Source organism: Hemicordylus capensis, chromosome 2 (assembly GCF_027244095.1).
Source record: "Hemicordylus capensis ecotype Gifberg chromosome 2, rHemCap1.1.pri, whole genome shotgun sequence".
Classification (NCBI taxonomy): domain Eukaryota; kingdom Metazoa; phylum Chordata; class Lepidosauria; order Squamata; family Cordylidae; genus Hemicordylus; species Hemicordylus capensis.
Window position 1 is genome coordinate 121,262,439 of NC_069658.1, and position 18,012 is coordinate 121,280,450.

The following is an 18,012-nucleotide window of genomic DNA, read 5'->3' on the forward strand; positions in this document are numbered from 1 at the left end:
TCTGCTTTAAGCAAAGGATCTCTGGATGGCCAGCTGAACCATGAGGAACAGCTGGGACCCGGAGAGTTGGTGAAATATGAAACATGCTCATTAATATCAGCAAAAGTCTGACTTGCTGATGGGAATACTTCTACAGGAATGATTTATGCACATTAGGCCTCTCCTAAGCTGCAGCGCCGCCCATACCGCTTTCCTGACTCCCAAGAAACTGATGAAATGTGCATGTTTGGAAACAGAAAGAGGTTGGATATGCAGGGCTGACATTTACAAGGGGCAGGAAAGCTGTGGATTTGACCTTTGGAAGCAGTATGATACAAAGTGGGGAGGGCCGGGGGGGGGGCTTCTCTTTTGTTTGGCAGGGCCTTTTCCTTTACTGATTTGTTTTCATGATGTTTGGGGGATCCTGAATGGAAGCAAGAAAGGAAACAAGAAGAGGTTGTTAGAACCCAAACCGTCTAAAGAGTCTGTACTTTTTTGTTTTTTTGCACCAGCTTTTACCCACTCTGTCACATTTTTTTTTAAAAATGTAGGATTACTCTAAGAGGACATGCTGGAGTTTCCTCCCTTTGCTCAGGTCATAGAAATTCTGAAAAGAAAAGTTAGGCTGAGCTGGACAGTCTCTAACCAGACCAGGATTATCCCATAGGACCAATGATCACTTCCTTTCCACTTCCTCCCACAATCCTTTCTTCTAGAAGCATCTTGGGCAGATGTTGCATCACATTGGGAGGAGGTTACCTTAACCAGCTTGGCCTGCTTCTTCCCACTGAGGCCAACTATTCCTGACCTTTTGACATTATGGTTACCCAAAGGTTACATGTAGCACCTGTGGCCAGAGTTCGAATCCATCAAAGATCACAATCCTCATCCAAATACTGTAAAGAAGCAGGAACCAGGGACAGCAAGCTACACTCTACCTGAGTATGAAGGGATATTTCAACCATTGAACTCACCAATTGACCTTGGACTAGACACTCTCTCTCAGCCTAACGTTCTTCAAGAGTTCATATGAAGATAAAATGGTTGAAGGTAAAGGTAGGACTATATAAGCTCAACAGAAGAAGTTTGGGATATAAATGTAATCATAAAGAAATTTCACAAAGCAGTTCAAGAAACATAATAATTTATTCTCTGCACCTGCCACCTTGTCAAAAGTCTTGAAATATGTAAGAAGATCATACTCCAGAGGCACCAACATGCAAGCAGTTAGCCCTTTCCTACTTGCATCAAAGTTGAGGGTGAGAAGTCTCTATTAGGACTGGAATCAAGATTACTACATAAGAACAGCCCTGCTGGATCAGGCCTTCTCTAGTCCAGCATCCTGTCTCACATAGTGGCCTTTTAATACAAGTGAAGTTGTACTAAAAATGTACTGTTTCAAGCTAGTGCCTTTCTAGAATGATAGAGGAGTAATTCTGGAATACCACTGTGTCTCTCCATCAGTAACTCTACCCCACATTTCTCCTTGTGCTTGCATTAGGTGGATGGTGACATCGTGGTCCCACTGTACACAAAGCTGTGGAGGAGGCATCCAGACCAGGCGGGTGACATGTCAGAAGCTGACGGCTTCAGGCAACTCTCTCCCCTTGTCAAACGACAGGTGTGCTCAAGTGGCCAAGCGTCCTGTAGATACCCAGAGCTGTAATCGACAGCTATGTGTGGAGTGGGCAACTTCTGCCTGGAGCCAGGTAAGAACATACAGCCACCATTAACCATATGTGATTGTGAGAAGGCCAAAAAGGGTACAGAGAGGGGGTGCTTTTGCGCTGGGTAGCCTAGTGAAAGTAGTGCTTTTTTAGATTACCTTCCTGTCACTTTTTAAGAACTTCTTCTTCTTCTTTTGTTGGTAAGAACAGGTCATTTATAATAAATCTGAAGAAACCAGATACTCTAATGGATGCTGTTCAATATCAGTTAAGCAGCAAGAGGGAAATTAAGTTTAGCAGAAACCAGCAATATCCTGATACAGTTAAATTGCCCTATGCATTATCTACAAAATCCGCTCAGTTACGGGGAATCGTGGCACACTAAGCCAATGTGAAATGAACAGCAAATGAAACACATATTATCTTGGACAGTTGGAGGCAACATGGCTCAACTAGCAATGTTTATTCTGTAATTCCCCACCGAACCAAGTGGAGTATTGATTTCCAGATCAAAAGATAGAACCTGCTGATTACATAGCATGCAGGGCTGACCTGTTGCAATGATGACACTAGCGCAATCAAAGAAGTACTAGCTGGTTGGTTCAATTAAGAACGATTACGAAATATCGTGTGCCTTTTGCAAATTGAGATTTGTGCTTTCAGTTAACTGGTAATAATGGCATTAAAAACAGAAAGAAAGAAATCTCTGCTTTTCTGTATTTCAAAAAACGTTCACTTGGGCTTTGACTGAGGTATCGTGCTGCATTAATTAGTAAGGAAGTGATCTCTTTCCCTGAAAAAACATACAACAAATTGTCCAATTTGTGCTTTCTCTGGAATTTCAGGTAAGGTTTACGTAATGCATGCTGTTGTTCAGTTCCCTCTCAGGTCTGGCTGTTGGTTTATATCATCCTATGATGTCATATCCAGGCTCAATTATCAAAAGTTGCATGAATTCATCTGTTTCAGCTGACCTTTTGGCTTTCTAATATAATATTTCTCCAGCCAGAGAAGCAGCAGGGGGTGGGGGTGGGGGAGATTCTCCGGCTCTATGTAAACCTATACAGTTAGTTCCCAGCCAGTTCTACAAATTGATTATTCTGATTACAATTAAGAACAGATTACTGGCCATGGATCCGTGGCATTTTACTATTGTATCATACAGTTCACTCAGGGGGACATCAGGTTCCTATTGGCCAAGTGCAATGATTACCTTTCCCAACGTGCAGTGAAAATAAGCAGATTCCTAACACATACACACACCCCCGCTGAAAGCAGACCTTTCACCCACTCCTGTCTCCTATCATTTAATGTTGATGTGGGTCTTGCGGTGGCCCCAAAGACAGGGATTTCATGCAGTCTCAATAACTCAAGAGTGTTCACTTCAGCTTTCTCATGTTTATTTGTGGTGAAGATATTTGACACTCTGGGCAGCTAATTTGGCATTTAGGAGAGTTTTGAAAACAGCTTATCCTAGGGCAAGAGGCAGGCAGCTTAAAGTGTGCGGTGGGGCTGGCGGGGGGGGGGGGAGTCAAAAGTCTCCTTGGGTGCACCTGGGCCCTTGGGCATGCCTACAGTTTGAATATGCATTTTTTAAAACATACACACACAAAAACAAGTTGTCTATTTCTCTTGTAAGGTTCTGTTTAATTTTAATGTTGCCATGCTCAATAATACCATAATTTTCAGCTATCAGAAATTAAAATGAAAAGATTCCCCACCCCTCCTCCCCCAAAATCTTGATAACCTTCAAAAGTATCTAAACAGAAATTTCAAAGAAATATGTCATTCTGGAGAAAAAGCATTCCGTGCTAACAAAATATCTCTAGAGATGTGTACTTGTGGTTGTTTTTTTAACTCATCCCTTCTCAATCCCCAATAGAATCATTTACATTAGTAATCCATTTACATTAGTAATCCACCTTTTCCTCCTCCATCTCCATATCCTGGCTCCATTGAGACATTTCAGGATTAATGAAACCTAGCACCATAGCTCGTAGCATGTCATACTTTAAACTGGGGAGGAGGGATTCAAGCCTTAAAACACAAGTGACAGGTTTATTCATGCAGTCATAAGTGGAAATGCCTTTACTGTTTATGAGAGCTGATCTGCTACAGTTGTTATGTTTCCAGGACTTACATTAATCATCTCATGTTTTTCAATTATTCATGTTTAAGGGGAATATGTCTACCCTGATTCCGTCTTATTAACCGCTTGCCTATAAACTATGATAAGTACAAGTTGTAAAATGTCCGGCAGAAGGGATTGAGTGACACTTCCAATGTGGATCACAAACTTCAGGCTAATGAAACGAGAGGGCTGGGGAGCAGATGAAGATGAGAATTTTTGTTTGTCCTAGACAGATGAATTTATGACACTGAACTTAAAAGACCAACAAATGTGTTGTGGCATAAGCTTTTACATCTAGTGTACAGATGCTGATGCTGCAATGAGTTGTTAGTCCTTCAGGTATCACAGCATTTTGTGGATTTTGCTAAAACAAACTAACATGGCAACTCCTCTGGAATTTAACAGTGAACTATTCAATGATGTATGCTCAAGACTGCAGATTTGTAACAAAAGACAGGGATCACCTGATTCATTTGCAGCATACATTGCCCGTTGAAGCTCTACCCCCAAAAAATGTGTGTTGTTGCTTTGGTCTGCTATAGCCTGCACAACTTGTGAGCTCCCAAGCCAAACTCAGCCTACTAGCCATGTATTGCAATCTATCACAACCCTCCTCCCCACCTTGTTTCAGTCTTGGACAGGCAGCAAACAAAGGTTTATCAAGGCCCCAATGGGCCTCAGTGCACAATTGGTTGGGCGTTGGTGGGAAAGAAACAATGCAAGCCAGTTCCATTGAGTGTCCAATTTTCTTTATTAACAGTGTAATGGACCATGCATTGGATCACGATTGGCAGTACAGCACAGGCAAGTTTTTTGCCAGAGCAGGGATGGGATATCTCTGCCTTCGGACCAGTGCAGTTCCCTTCCAAGGTAAACCCCTCTGACACCTTTAAAAACTGACACACACACCCATGAGCCAGTTCTGACATAACATTATCTGCATATGAATTACTGGATTTAGTTTGATAGTTGAAGCAGAAAATTCTGAGGCAGACTAGAGTTTGCATAGCTCATCCTCCCTCCCACACAGGGAACAAAAGAAGTAAAGGGCCCATACAGCCAGATACTTAGCACAATGGGAGTTCAGCTCTCTTCCCTTCCCGAGTTGGTCTGTAAGAGAATGCAAGTGCTGGAGAGGAGGAAATCCCAACCTGCTGGATCTCCAGAGGGAAATGACCCCTCTTGGGAAAACCTCTGTCTCTCAAATGAAAAAAGACAGGACCCAGACAGGGAAACATTCCATCCTGCAGGATGGGCAGAAGGGAACCAGTATTGCATTGTCTTTTGGATCTCATTTCTCATAGGTAAGTTGGACTTGGTACACCTGAGCAATCTCTGAAGAACTGTCAGAGCCGTAGTAGACCACACATACCCTCTCCATGTAGATAATCTGCTTAACCTTTGTACCTGAAGTCTGGGTAGTGTCTTGATGTGCTATAGGAAAAGCACCAGTGTAGCACCAGTGCTTCTGAGGAGTTCCAGACTAACACTGTGCCATTGCTTGTGTGAGTGGAGGAGAGGAATTTCAATGACCTCCCCTTCCCCTGGAAGCACTCTGTGCCACTTGAAGATATGTCCTTGAGGGATGTGCAACCCTCAGGTACATATCTGGGGGGAAGGCACAGAGTGACACCCCCAAGGGGAATTGATGAAATTTGGTCCTCCTCCTGCTGCATCAGTGGTGGAGCTGGGTTAGTTGAACTCTTCAGAAGCACCAGTGCTTCTCCCATCGCACCAGGATTTAGTTGGTCTGGCCATCAGTCAGTGAGTTTAACAGTGCCAAACTGTAAGCCAAAAGAAAAGTTTGGGAATGAGGCAAAACATACATCTGCCTAATGGAACATAGAGCGGAACTACATGTTTTCTCTACCTTTTCCCTTGTGGGGAAAAAGGCAGCTAGGAGAAGTGATTTTCACTGGGAAAATGGCATGAAGGGGTACAAGAATTGGGTTGATGATGCCACCACTCTCTCCCCCTTCAAGAGGCAACCTGACATGACAGTAAAACCAGACATGATACTCAACATATCATTTGTGCTTGTGATTTTCCCCGCTCAATAAAAATAGCAGCCACAGGAGTGTCTCAGGATTGGGAACAAACATGTGGCCACCACTGAGCAGGCGAGGATGATGCTGTGGCCCCCAGATGCTCACCCCCACTTTCACCCACGGCTTCAGGGGACCTCCAGAGTAGCTCGTCCACCCCTGCCCTGGTGTGTTTGCGTGCCATTGGGAGGCAGGCTTGTCTTACTGCTCCTCCCCAGAGGGAGGAGCAGTAAGCAGACAGGCATCTCACCTGTCTTGCTGTTGGTGACCACGCCTACTGGTAGACTGGGGAGGATGGGAGAGGGTCCAAGCGTAGGAAGTACTTGGGTAGCTGGAGGACATAGTCCTGCTGGTGGCTCCCCTACCCCCTGCACCGCCCCCTGATGTCAGACACAGGGTGTGTGGCCAGAACACCACAGGGGGCCGGGGAGCTGCCAGCAGGACTATGTCCTCTGGCCCCCCAGGTGCTCCCTATGCCCCTCATTTGGACCTTGGCATGCAGGGGCCATTTATTCCTTTCCCCTCACTCTGGATTCCAATGAAAATGGCTTCCCTGAAACTACAATGAGCCCCAGAAGTTTCCATTGGAACCAATGGACTCTTTCCTCCTGAGGATGACATAGTTCCAGGGGGGTAATTTACACTGGCATTGCAATGTGAGGTGAAAGGGGCTCAGTGCCACCTCCCCATGCATTACATTCCCAATCCTGATCAGCCCCTCCTCTCCATGCCTGCTATTTTAATTAAGAAAAGACACAAAGCATTCACGTTGAGTGTTGTGTCTAATTTGACCCTCAGTTATTGCATTGTGTAGAAGGAAACCATTCTTTAAAAAGAATCACATAATGGCACACAACACACAGCCCTGCCCTTAAATTCATCGGGTTGGCATATCTCCATCCCCTTAAATCCCATAATTCTAATTGGTCTATGTGGTAAGAGTAATTTCGCATATCTGGGGGTGGGGGGGAGAACACCAGTTTAATCTGTCATTGAGAATTCCTGAGGCCAGTGTTATGATTTGTAAAATGAAAACACAGGCTAGTTTGTGGACTGATGGATGACTACGCTCCCTAAAGGAGAAGGAAACATTAACCATCCTTCTTCTATCCTTTTGCTGACTCTTCTTACTGGCAGGGCTATGTGTACACTGGAGTTCCATAGGGGTACAAAAAACCTACTGAATGTGGTACTAGACACAGAGTTCAGATTCCTGAAAACCTCAGCTTTTTTCCTTAAAGAGCAAGTTCCTAGCCTTTATGACTACTTGAGTGTGTGTGAGCAATGAACCTGCTAAAATCTCAGAAGCCAGAGCAGTGGTTGAACAAGGTTCCCAGTGTTTGGGGGCCCCTCGTGGCTTCTTGCCTCTCTGCATGACTAGCAACACCAGAACAAATGATGCAAAATCACAGAGAGAGTAGAAGAAATTATACAAAATAAGACAATCGGACTTGGCCTTTTCCTTAGTGCACAATTTGGAGCACCTTGTGGCTGCATTTTGAACGTTTTTGTAAACATGTAGAGTACACACATTTCTGGTTACTGATTTGTTAAAACTGAGAACTGATACGGGCATGACTTCTGTTTGGCCCATTTCAGGTCAGTTTCATGGAAAACCTGCAGACATTTCTGCATGCATATTTTAACCTTTTCTCTATTCCTTTTGCCAAAAGGCCTTTGAGCACACAGAACTGCTGGACGGACAATTGCGGCGTTCACTGGAGAGTCAGTTTATGGACTCTGTGTACAGCTACCTGCGGGAACTACGGCTTCCAGTCGAGACGAGTGGAGTGTGTGCGTGTGCGCACCAACAAGCCCGTGCAAGAGCACTTTTGCTCTTGGAGACCGAGGCCTGCCAACTGGCAGCGCTGCAACATCACCCCCTGCGAAAATAGTACGTCTTTTAGGGGGAAAGGACTGGGAAGCACCATCCATTGCAGGCAGAGCTGCTGCAGCTCTCTCTCTCACGATTCTACCCGCTGCATGAAATGTTAATAAGTGAAAGCGTGAGGAAAGCAATGGATCTTGACAGAGTGAACTCACAGCTGGTTGTTCAGTTCTCCCAGAGTTGGGCTTTCAGCTCCCTACCAACAGGGCTTTTTGATGCAGCGGCTTCTCTCAGCAGTTGTCATGTCTTTCGCAAGCAAAAGGCATCCTGAATCCAGGACCACTGATACTCGCAGGCCAGATGGTGACTGTGCCAGTCCCAATTCTTATATGGAATTCATTATCACCGCAGATGGCGATGGCCACTAGTTCACATGGTTTTTGGCTGGTTTGTTTTTAATGAGTTAGATAAAAGGGTGGAGTGTGGGTATATAAATAACTATATTCACTAATGATGGGTGAACTCTACCCAGTCAGTCTTGCTAGTGGGGCTGGGAAGGAGAGCTGGTCTAGGGAGGAGAGCTGGTCTTGTGTCGGCAAGCATGACCTGTCCCCTTAGCTAAGCAGAGTCTGCCCTGTTTGCTTATGAATGCGAGATTAAATGTGAGAGCACTGTAAGATATTCCCCTTGGGGGGGATGGAGCCACTCTGGGAAGAACTTCTAGGTTCCAAGTTCCCTCCCTGGCTTCTCCAAGATAGGGCTGAGAGAGATTCCTGCCTGCAACCTTGGAGAAGCCGCTGCCAGTCTGTGAAGACAATACTGAGCTAGATGGACCAATGGTCTGACTCAGTATATGGCAGCTCCCTAATTCCTAAGAATGAGCCAATGTTGCCCTCAGTTCAGAAAATTGTTTTGTTTTGTTTGTTCAGTCTCAGTTCCAGGCCTGTTCAGGACCTGCTGCACTGCAAATGGTTTCCCTGAGAATGGGCCATCTCCAGCCTCAGTGGCACGATGCCTCTCAATACCAGTTGCAGGGGAGCAACAGCAGGAGAGAGGGCAGGCACATATGTCTTGCCTGTGGGCTCTCCAGAGGCATCTGGTGGGCCACTGTGTGAAACAGGAAGCTGGCCTGGATGGGTCTTGTGCCTGATCCAGCAGGGCCGTTCTTATGGTCTTATGTTATGTTATGCAACAGGGCCCAATCTAATCCATCCCACCACTACCTGTAAATTCTCAGCATCCCCTTCCCTCCTCCAAGCCCATTTCCCCCCACTTACTGTTATTGCGGCAGCAAGGTGGGGGAGACATTTCTCCACACCACACGCCATCCCTCCCTGTTGGCCAGTACACCATTATTACAGCACGCCAGATGCAAGGAGAGCTGGGACTTGTTGTCTTCCTAGCACTTCTGCCGTGAGTGCTGGCAAGATTGCCCCTCTCAGCACTCCCCTCAGGGAAGAGACAGAAAGGGAGAGGAGAAAAAGAAATGTCTCTACATTCTCATGCTGCTGCTGCTGCTGGTGGTGCTACCGTCACTGCTGTTGCCGGAGCCACAAGCCCCTTGAAGCGGGCTGGGAGGCCCGTGGGCAGGGAGGCAGGGCTTATGTTCAGTTTAGCTCAGCCCAGATTAAAATCAGATTCAGCTTCCAAGCCATGCTTGGGTCAAAGCAGCATCACTAATATTAATCGGGCAAGCCGAAAAGAAGGCCTCCATGTTTAGAAGTCTCTGATTTCTGGACGCTGGGAGCAAAGAACAGGGCTAGGGCCTTTGCACCAGTCCCTGCTGGTGTGCTTCCCAAGGTTGCTGACGGGCCACTGCTAAAGGCGGGATGTTGGACCCAGACAGACTCTTGGTCCGACCCAGCAGGGCAAAGTGTATGTTCCTTGTGTGTGGTTGCTTGGTGAACCACTGCTACTCCAAGCCCCTGTGCTACAAAGCACTTCTTTCCTCTGTTTCTGGAGAAGCTGCTGTTTCTAAGTTGAGAAACAACATATGCTGTCAGCAGGGCCGAAACGGCGCTAGGAATCTTAACAGGGTATCTGCTGGAGTTACCAATGAGCAAAATTCACCAAGGGTTCGGAACTGGGGAAGTGGAAGTCACTTTAAGGTAACAACACATAGGATTTGCAGTGCTGTCAAAAAGAGGAAGGCGGGGCACTTTCGGGCCAAGAGCTTTACAGGTAGTGCACACAGAGAAGCTGTACACGTAATCCGATTCACCACTGTGGGTGGGGGGAGGACTGGTGGGGAGGCAGTCAGGAGCCTACCTCCCCACACATGATCTCCCTCCCCTGTTTGCTCTGCTGCTCACCACAGCACACGAGCAGCACCACCATGGTGGGCGGCACAGCAGGGAGCTGGTGGAGAAGGCGGCAGTGCTTTGAGGGATCCTGCCTGCAGCCCGCACACACACACACACACACACACACAACCCTGAACCTGGGCTCAATCCCAGCACATCACATGGGCAGCCAAACCTGTGTGCACTGCGTCCTGCAAGCAAGATTTTCCAGGCCACATGCTGATTGTGGCTGGTCTAAACTCTAAACAAACTAGCGCTACATTATACTGTAGCACCAAACATCCATGCTAATTTGCAACAGTGGCTGGCACTACAGTCACTGGGGGAAGCTGCTGAAGAGATGCGTAAATACATGTGGTCAGTTCACACATTGCACTCTAAAAATGGCCACAGCGTGTATACATGTAAGGATTTTACCCCTCTTATGGTTTGCTCAGGTTTGGTTTTGTTTTTTAATCAGATTGAGTGTGGTACAATTCTCATCACCATTTGGCAGGACATTACCAAGGACTAGCTGTCCAACTCATCACGTACAAACCATGGTACATTACCACAGTAAATGGAATTCTGTATTCATAGATACAGCAGTAATCAGGAGATGCTACTGAACACTAAACCTGGATAAAGAGTTTTTGTGGCTTGAAATATGTCAAAAAAATTATTAAGGGATATTTTTGTTAACAAAGTGTTATGCTGCTGCTGTGATCTATAAGACTTTTCTTTCCCTCAGTCCCTGAGCCAAGCGACTGAAGACAAAGCTGTCTTTGTCCCTGCCCGCCCCCCCCATGCAACACACACACACACACACACACACACTATAGTTACAGATGTTTCGTTGTGGCTATTGTTTCTATCCTCATTACCAACCACTGGGCTGAAGACCCCATTGTCTTCTGAACAACTGATGATAAACTGAGGTCAGAAGTATCACCATCAGTTTCTCTTTCCCCACTCTGTCCAACTTGATCTTCTGGTAGGTTTTGGGTGGCTTTCGCCATCCTAGTTTGGATAGTAGGAATGGGCAATAACCCGGCTGACCACCTGGTAGCTGTGGCAGGCTTGCCTGATGCATGTTCCTATTTTCCTTTCTTTTCACCCAGTGACCCATCGGCAGAGCAGTGAAAAATTGGCCCCAAAGATACTTGATGTAAAAGTAATGCAGTTGTAGGAAAATGAGACTCGTGAAATGGGAAGAGTGTCCCAAAATATGCCAGCTATAAAAGTAGCCAGCAAATGAGATTCAGGATAGTGACATGATGATCCTTCACGTGTATTAAATGTCATTATTCTCTTCCCCCTTTTCCTAGTTGAGTGCAGAGACACGACCAGGTACTGTGAGAAGGTGAAGCAGCTGAAGCTCTGCCAACTCACACAGTTCAAATCACGCTGCTGTGGGACGTGTGGGAAAGCGTGAAGAAGGCAGCGGAAGATAGGATGAATTGGAGACCCACTGGCCTTGCTCTGCTTTGATATGAGGAGGGCTCCTTGAGAAATAATTGGATAATTGGAATAGAATTGCCTCATCTTCCATTTTATTTATTTATTTTTTCCTCTTTTTAATCTTTTTAAGAAAACCTTTTTAACTGAGTTGTTTTTTAAAAGAACTTGACAAGGTTTCCCTTCTAATGAGGTTGGGAGACAGAAATGCAACAAGTCACAGTTCATTATGAGGGTGGGGACCAAGAGAGAGAGAGAATGCACATGCAAGCATCGGGAATGGAACTCCATAGAAGATTCCAGGATAACCTGATGGACAGAGAGAAGATGTTGAAGCAAATGGACCCTCTCAATGCCAGCTACATCATCAGGGTGTGAATCAGAGTGGGATTTCATATTACATACACGCATACAAGGGGGATTGCAACAATAAGTAGCTCTCCGCCTGGATTGACCTTGTATTTGATCTTGGAATGCTTGCTATCATAAGGGAATACAGACTACCATTAAGAAATGGTAACATACCATGGTATGCATGCCGCCACTTGGACAGCGGTTGTCTGTAGTGTTCTACCACTGAGTGAAAAGAAATTTATCACACATTCTTGTTAATCAGAGAGCTGGGCGCTTTCCAGACTAGCTGCTCAACAGCAGCAAAATGCCACCATTCAGGCAAGCCACATTCAAAAGGTAAACAGCATGGGGAGCAGTCTTGTGGAAACTAACCACCTGAAAAAACAGTAATTTTCTTATGTCGGATAGGCGACGTCCTAGTTCTATATCACAGTGATTAAATTAGAAACAAGGCACTGGGAATGTGAACGGCACCCTGCTGTCTGCATAGGGACTGCAGTGTCACAACACAGGAAGTATGGAAGCACACTTCCAAGATACGACGTGACCCCATTGGAGGGTCTAATCTGGAAAGCGCCCTGGGGAAAGAGTAAAATTCTCCTTACCACCTGGCAGAATGCTGCAGATGACTGGCTTCCCAAGTGTGGCCAGCAGTTAAGTTTCCACTTGAGAAGCAATTGCTTTTTTTTCATCCATAATGGTTTTTAATATGGCTTTGTTCCTCTGACACAACTTGGAGCTTCCTGTTGTTTGTCATGCTCAGGATGCATAACTTGGTTAAGGAAGAGAGCTGGTCTTGTGGTGGCAAGCATGACTTGTCCCCTTAGCTAAGCAGGGTCTACCCTGGTTGCATATGAAAGGGAGACTAAAAGGGTGAGCACTGTAAGATATTCCCCTTAGGAGAGGGGCCACTCTGGGAAGAGCATCTAGGTTTCAAGTTCCCTCCCTGGCTTCTTCAAGATAGGGCTGAGAGAGATTCCTGCCTGCAACCATTCCTGCCTTGGAGAAGCCGCTGCCAGTCTGTGAAGACAATACTGAGCTAGATAGACCAATGGTCTGACTCAGTATATGGCAGCTTCCTATGTCCCTATGATTGTCAAAACACTGCACCAGAACAAGATCCGTTTTAATCATGTGACCTGAATGGATGTATAGAACCATTTGAAGAGCAGGTCCTTATACCACAATCCAAAAGCTAGTCCTGGAAGAAAAGGTGCACCCAGACCAGCACTCTGGGTCACCGTTCACATGTCACAATTCACTTTTATCCTTCACAGTCCTGGTATCCATCTCTTCCTCCCATGGCTGGAAGACAAATATGAAATACTGAATTTGTGCAGTGATGTCAGTTTAATCGAAATGTCCTTGATGCATTTTGAACTTGACTTAAAATAAGAAGATACTGATCCAGGGTCACAGGTTCCAGGATAGACAACCAAGCTGGAAAGTACTAACATTAATGATGAAAAATGTGAATTGCATCTAGAATGAATGGGTGCATAAGTGCAATGATGCCTGTTCTGTATAAAGATACAGAATCAAAAATGCTCAGGCACAGCTCCATGGTCTACTGGCACTACAGGAATAGATGCTGATGAACCTGTTTAAATGGCTGCATGGAATCACACCCCCAGACCTAATAGCTGGGGCGGGGGAGGGTTAGCACACCCATACCTAATAGAATGCCTCCCCACAAGGCAATTCACACATGTGCTAAAAAACACTTAACATCTTGGTGCACCATGAGTCACACCACCCTCAGTGAAACGTACATCTAAATAATGTGGTTAGGATCATTGGGCCACATTCTGCACAGTGCAATGTGCTATTGTACATCTGCAAGAGTTGCACAACGCCAGAGTAATCCTGCACAATTCTTATGGTTGCACAAGCAGACAGATCCTTAATTACAGTCATCAACCAGATAAGAAAGCATCATACAGTTTGTGGCAGACAATAAGACCCTGTTGCGTATTTTGCAAGCTATAAAGCAAAATTTAGCCAGGTTTATAGAAATATGTGGCACATGCATGTGTGCCCACACCATTGCACAAGTGCATGCTCCCAACATCACAAGATGCACATTGCATTGCGCAGCATAGCATGGAACATTGTGCAGCCAATGTACTAAGCAGGCTGCAATCCACAGCAAGTTATAATGGACTCCTAGGACTGAAGTTGATTTCCAGACTTTTCCATCTGAAGTGGAAATTCCTTGTGGCTGGGGATGTGCATTTCGTTTCGGATACAAAACGTTTTGTGCACAAAACAGGCCATTTCAGCTGTTTTGTAGCCAAAGCAAAACACCCAGTGCTCAAAACAGAAAATTTTGTAGCCAAAACAAAACATCCCTGTTTCGGATACAAAACATTTTGTTGTTTCAGCTGTTTTGGAACTCCATTTTGCAATCGCAAAAAGTCTTTCTCCTTCACTCTCCATTTTGAGTTTTGACATCTGTTTGAATTTCCAGCCCTTCCAGCCTACAGATTGGCCAGCGAAAGCATGGGCGGATCTCCTGGCAATTGCCTCCTTATTCCTTTTAAGCAAATTTAAGGGTAAATTTTACCCTCATTGGCTAGTGGGGCAGTGTGCATTTACCCTCATTGGCCAGTGGGGCAGTGTGCATTTCATTGTTGTTGTTTCACACTGTTGTGTGTAGATCAATTGCATTTCAGGTGGGGGGATGTGGATGTGCATGACCTTAGGAAATCTGCCTGATTTTTTCCAAAGCTCTGCTGTTGTTAATGTGTGATGTTGATGTTACTTGGGGTGGATTCGGGGCAGAAAGGGGGCCTGAGGGGAAAAACAGTAGTTTGGGTGGCAGTGCCCCAAGGGGAGCCTGCCACAACCCAGATTCCAAAGGAATAGGGCAAAGGGCTGATTTCTTAGGAATTGTTGAAGTTCACGCTTCTTTAAGGTTTTTCCCCCCTAGGGAATAATGGAGGTTTCAGCAGACCCATAACTCCACCTGGGGGGCACTGGGGTGGCCGGGAGCGAGTGGTGGTGTAGTGCTCATAGGTTGCTAACCCATGAGATGCTGGGTTCTGTTATTTCTGAGGTGTTCTGAGTGTAGATTCTCTGGTAGCATATGAGATTTTCAATGACAAACCATGAATCCACTCTCATATGCTACCAGAGAATCTGAATCTACACTCAAAACATCTCAAACAACAGAACCCAGTACCCCATGGGTTAGCAACCCATGGGGGTGGTTGGCACCCTATGTGCTCTACACCACCACTCGCTTTGGGCCACCCTGGTGCCCCCCAAGTGCAGTTATGGGGCAGGAATTTTGGAGGTCCATCATTCCCTATGGGGAAGAACTTTACAGATGCGCAAACTCCATTACATCTTTAAAAATCAGCCCTCTGCCCAATTCCTTTGAAATAATTCTGGCAGCTTCCTTGCCCCCACTGGGCACTACCACCCAACCTACTCTGCTCTGGGCCACCCCTTTCCCCCCAACATGAAGCTATACTTTTGCTGAAACCTCCATTCTTCCCTATGGGAAAAATCCTATACTTCACCAAAAATCTGCCCTTTGCCAAATTCCTCTGAAATGTGGGTGGTAGTTTCCACCCATTGGACACTACCACCCCCACCCACTAGTTTTTCCCCGGGGCCATTTTTTTAAATCCAAAACGTCTCGGATTTGGATTTTGCAATTTTGAACAAAGAACAAAATTGGGGTGTTTCGGATTTGGGCCAAAAAAAGAACAGAAAAAAAAACCCCACAGCCCTACTTGTGGCAGCAATCTAGATCAAGACTACTCTTGTGAATGGCTCAATAGGTGTTCTGCAGATTTGCTTGTTGAAGTTTGACAAACCTGGCTTGTCTCATGTGAGTTGCAATCTGCATTTGCAGGCCATACACAGAGGTGGAGAAGGAAGCCCACTCTGTATGGGGCAGCTGCTGTGACTGCACAGTGGCCTATTGCTGCCTGCAGAGCTGACTCCCAATAGCAGAGCAAGAGCCCAAGTTCTCTCTTGTACCAGTGCTGGGACACTGAACACAGCACTTCAGAGCATGGGATTGGTTCAGTGCAGAATAATTTTAAGTATCCACTGGTTTTATGTAGTTTGGCCTTAGTGAGTCTGGGTTCTGAGCATCTTCAAGTCAATAGGAATTAATGAAGCCGGGAATGAAGCCCTCAAGGAGGTAAAAGGCCTGAGCTACAGCGTTTGGATCTGAACGTGACCAGCATGTGTGTGGCGGGGTGGTCTCCAGTTCCGAGATTTGGGTTCCTCACCAGTGCTGTAAGAGGAGATGGCTTGGCCTCTGATGTCTCACACACACACTCACACACAATGTGTGTCACTTGTATCATTGATGGGTTGCAGCTTTAATCACCGGTGTATTTTAAAGCAAGCCTGGATGTCCTCTGTTGAGGTCACCATCAGGTCCGTCAGATGGAATTGACTCCAGTTTGGGGTCATTCCAAAATGTGTCTGGCAGGGAATATGCTCTCTCTCTCTCTTCAGAAGGGTCTCTGAGCTATTATGTTGCTATGAATCAATGCAACGTTTATTTAAGAAAAAAGAATGCCTTTCTATGTATGTAAATGTATCTTTTGTGTATATTTATTAGAATTTCTTGTATAAAAAGTGCAATATGAATAATTGTACATTATGTTGTCCAGAGGAAACTATTGGGAGAGAGCTTTTCTGTGATCTCCCTGAGGGTGTTTTTTGTAATATCAGTGATAATGTATCCCACCCACTACCCATCCCTGGCGCGCATTTTTAACAGCACTTGTGTTTAACCTTCGATGTATACAGAGCAAATTGCAATGTCTTAGAGGAGTAAAGGGGGGATGCTTCTAAACTGCCAAACATGTAGTTACTCATGGAGCAAAAAGTGGATTCCTTAATGTTGGCTGTTTCAGACATTCAGCAGAGTATTTGCCTTTAATAGCTGAACTCCTCTGGATGATCACCTCTGATCTTCACTAACTCATCACAGTGTTCAAGTGAGCTTCTCTTCTAAAGTCCCTGGCTGAACGATCTCTGTGTGCATCACATGCAAACTGGCTTCCCTATTCATTACAGTACAGAGGGAAGCTCCATGCATGCATCCCTTTGTTGTTCCTCTCCATTGATGTGAATGCGGAAAGCCCTTGCAGGCTGGGGAGCTCCAGATGGAGAGCAGATTCCTGACCCACAAGGAATTTCTGGAGTGGAGCAAAGAGATGCTGTCCACTTCCCACTGCTGAAGTCAACCAGGACCATTCATGGTGCCAGGTTGCACTCAAGGGCAAAGTGGCTAGGCCCCTTTGCACACCGTGGCCACCATCTTCAGCATAGAGCACTTGCAGAAGTCCCATGGAGACTCACATGTTTGTAACTGTGCAAAGGCTTGCAGCCTATGAATGTAATTTTCAAATGTCTTCTGATGAAATGTGACTTGATAGCATCATTGTAAGTTTATTTGGGTTGACAAATATTACAGGAGGCGGCTTTCCTCCCCTTTAAAAAACACACACAAAAACTTGTTTATATAATTTTTAGTACAAATAATGCATCTTATTTATTTATTTGTTCTTGTCTGACTGGTTCTTTAAAAGCCTTCCAAAGCAGAGCCCCTCTGTTCAGGTATCCCTTCTTATACCTCAAGATAACAATTAAGCCTCTTAAAGCCCTTTAAAAAAGAAAAAGCCTTGTGCAGATGTTGTGAAGTGTGCAGGCTGTGGGGGCGCGGAGGAGCTGCAGTTGCTACCCCCCCACCCGCTTGCCATGCCCAGCTCTAGAAGTTTGAGGCCGTAGCTGTTCAGGAGTCTTTGCATGAACACATGATCTCGACCCTGGGAAAACTGAGGGTATGGATTGTACCTATGGAACCAACACACATCTGTCAATCCTTCCACCATCCAAAGAGTCAGCTGAGTGCTTTTTAGATTAACCCCTACAACAGTGTGACAACGTATCTGATGAGGGTGCTTCCATCCTTCCTGTGTTGTGACAACGCAGTCCCTACACTGTCAGCAGGCTGCCGTTCACATTTCAGATGCCTGGTTTTGGATTGGATTGCTGCAATTTAGTGCTATAACATCATATGTCTGTTGCAAAACAAGCAGCTGTATTTTCTGTAGTAGATTCTGGGGGTCGTTTTCAAGTCGATCCTGCCAAGCCGAAGCATTTTACCACAGTTGTAGTGAGTAATCTGGAAAGCGCCCTGCAAGCAGATAAGCCCTTCTGCTAGAAGTGGTGCAAGATGGAGACCTTGACGCTATATCTGTGTAACAAAACGGCTCAGACTCAAAGGAAAATT

General features: G+C 45.6%; 1 protein-coding gene across 3 annotated transcripts in view; it reads left to right on the forward strand.

Annotated features, from left to right (window-relative positions):
• The window catches only part of ADAMTSL1 (ADAMTS like 1), a 786,832-nt gene extending 769,554 nt beyond the window's left edge, over nt 1–17,278 (forward strand). For all 3 annotated transcript variants that reach the window (XM_053294216.1, XM_053294215.1, XM_053294217.1), the window contains 4 exons: nt 1,481–1,688; nt 4,538–4,647; nt 7,496–7,716; nt 11,261–17,278. In XM_053294216.1, coding sequence (XP_053150191.1) covers nt 1,481–1,688; nt 4,538–4,647; nt 7,496–7,716; nt 11,261–11,367 — 646 coding nt within the window. In that variant the 3' untranslated portion in view covers nt 11,368–17,278. The remainder of the gene's footprint in view (nt 1–1,480; nt 1,689–4,537; nt 4,648–7,495; nt 7,717–11,260) is intronic.
• Nucleotides 17,279–18,012: the final 734 nt, after the last annotated feature.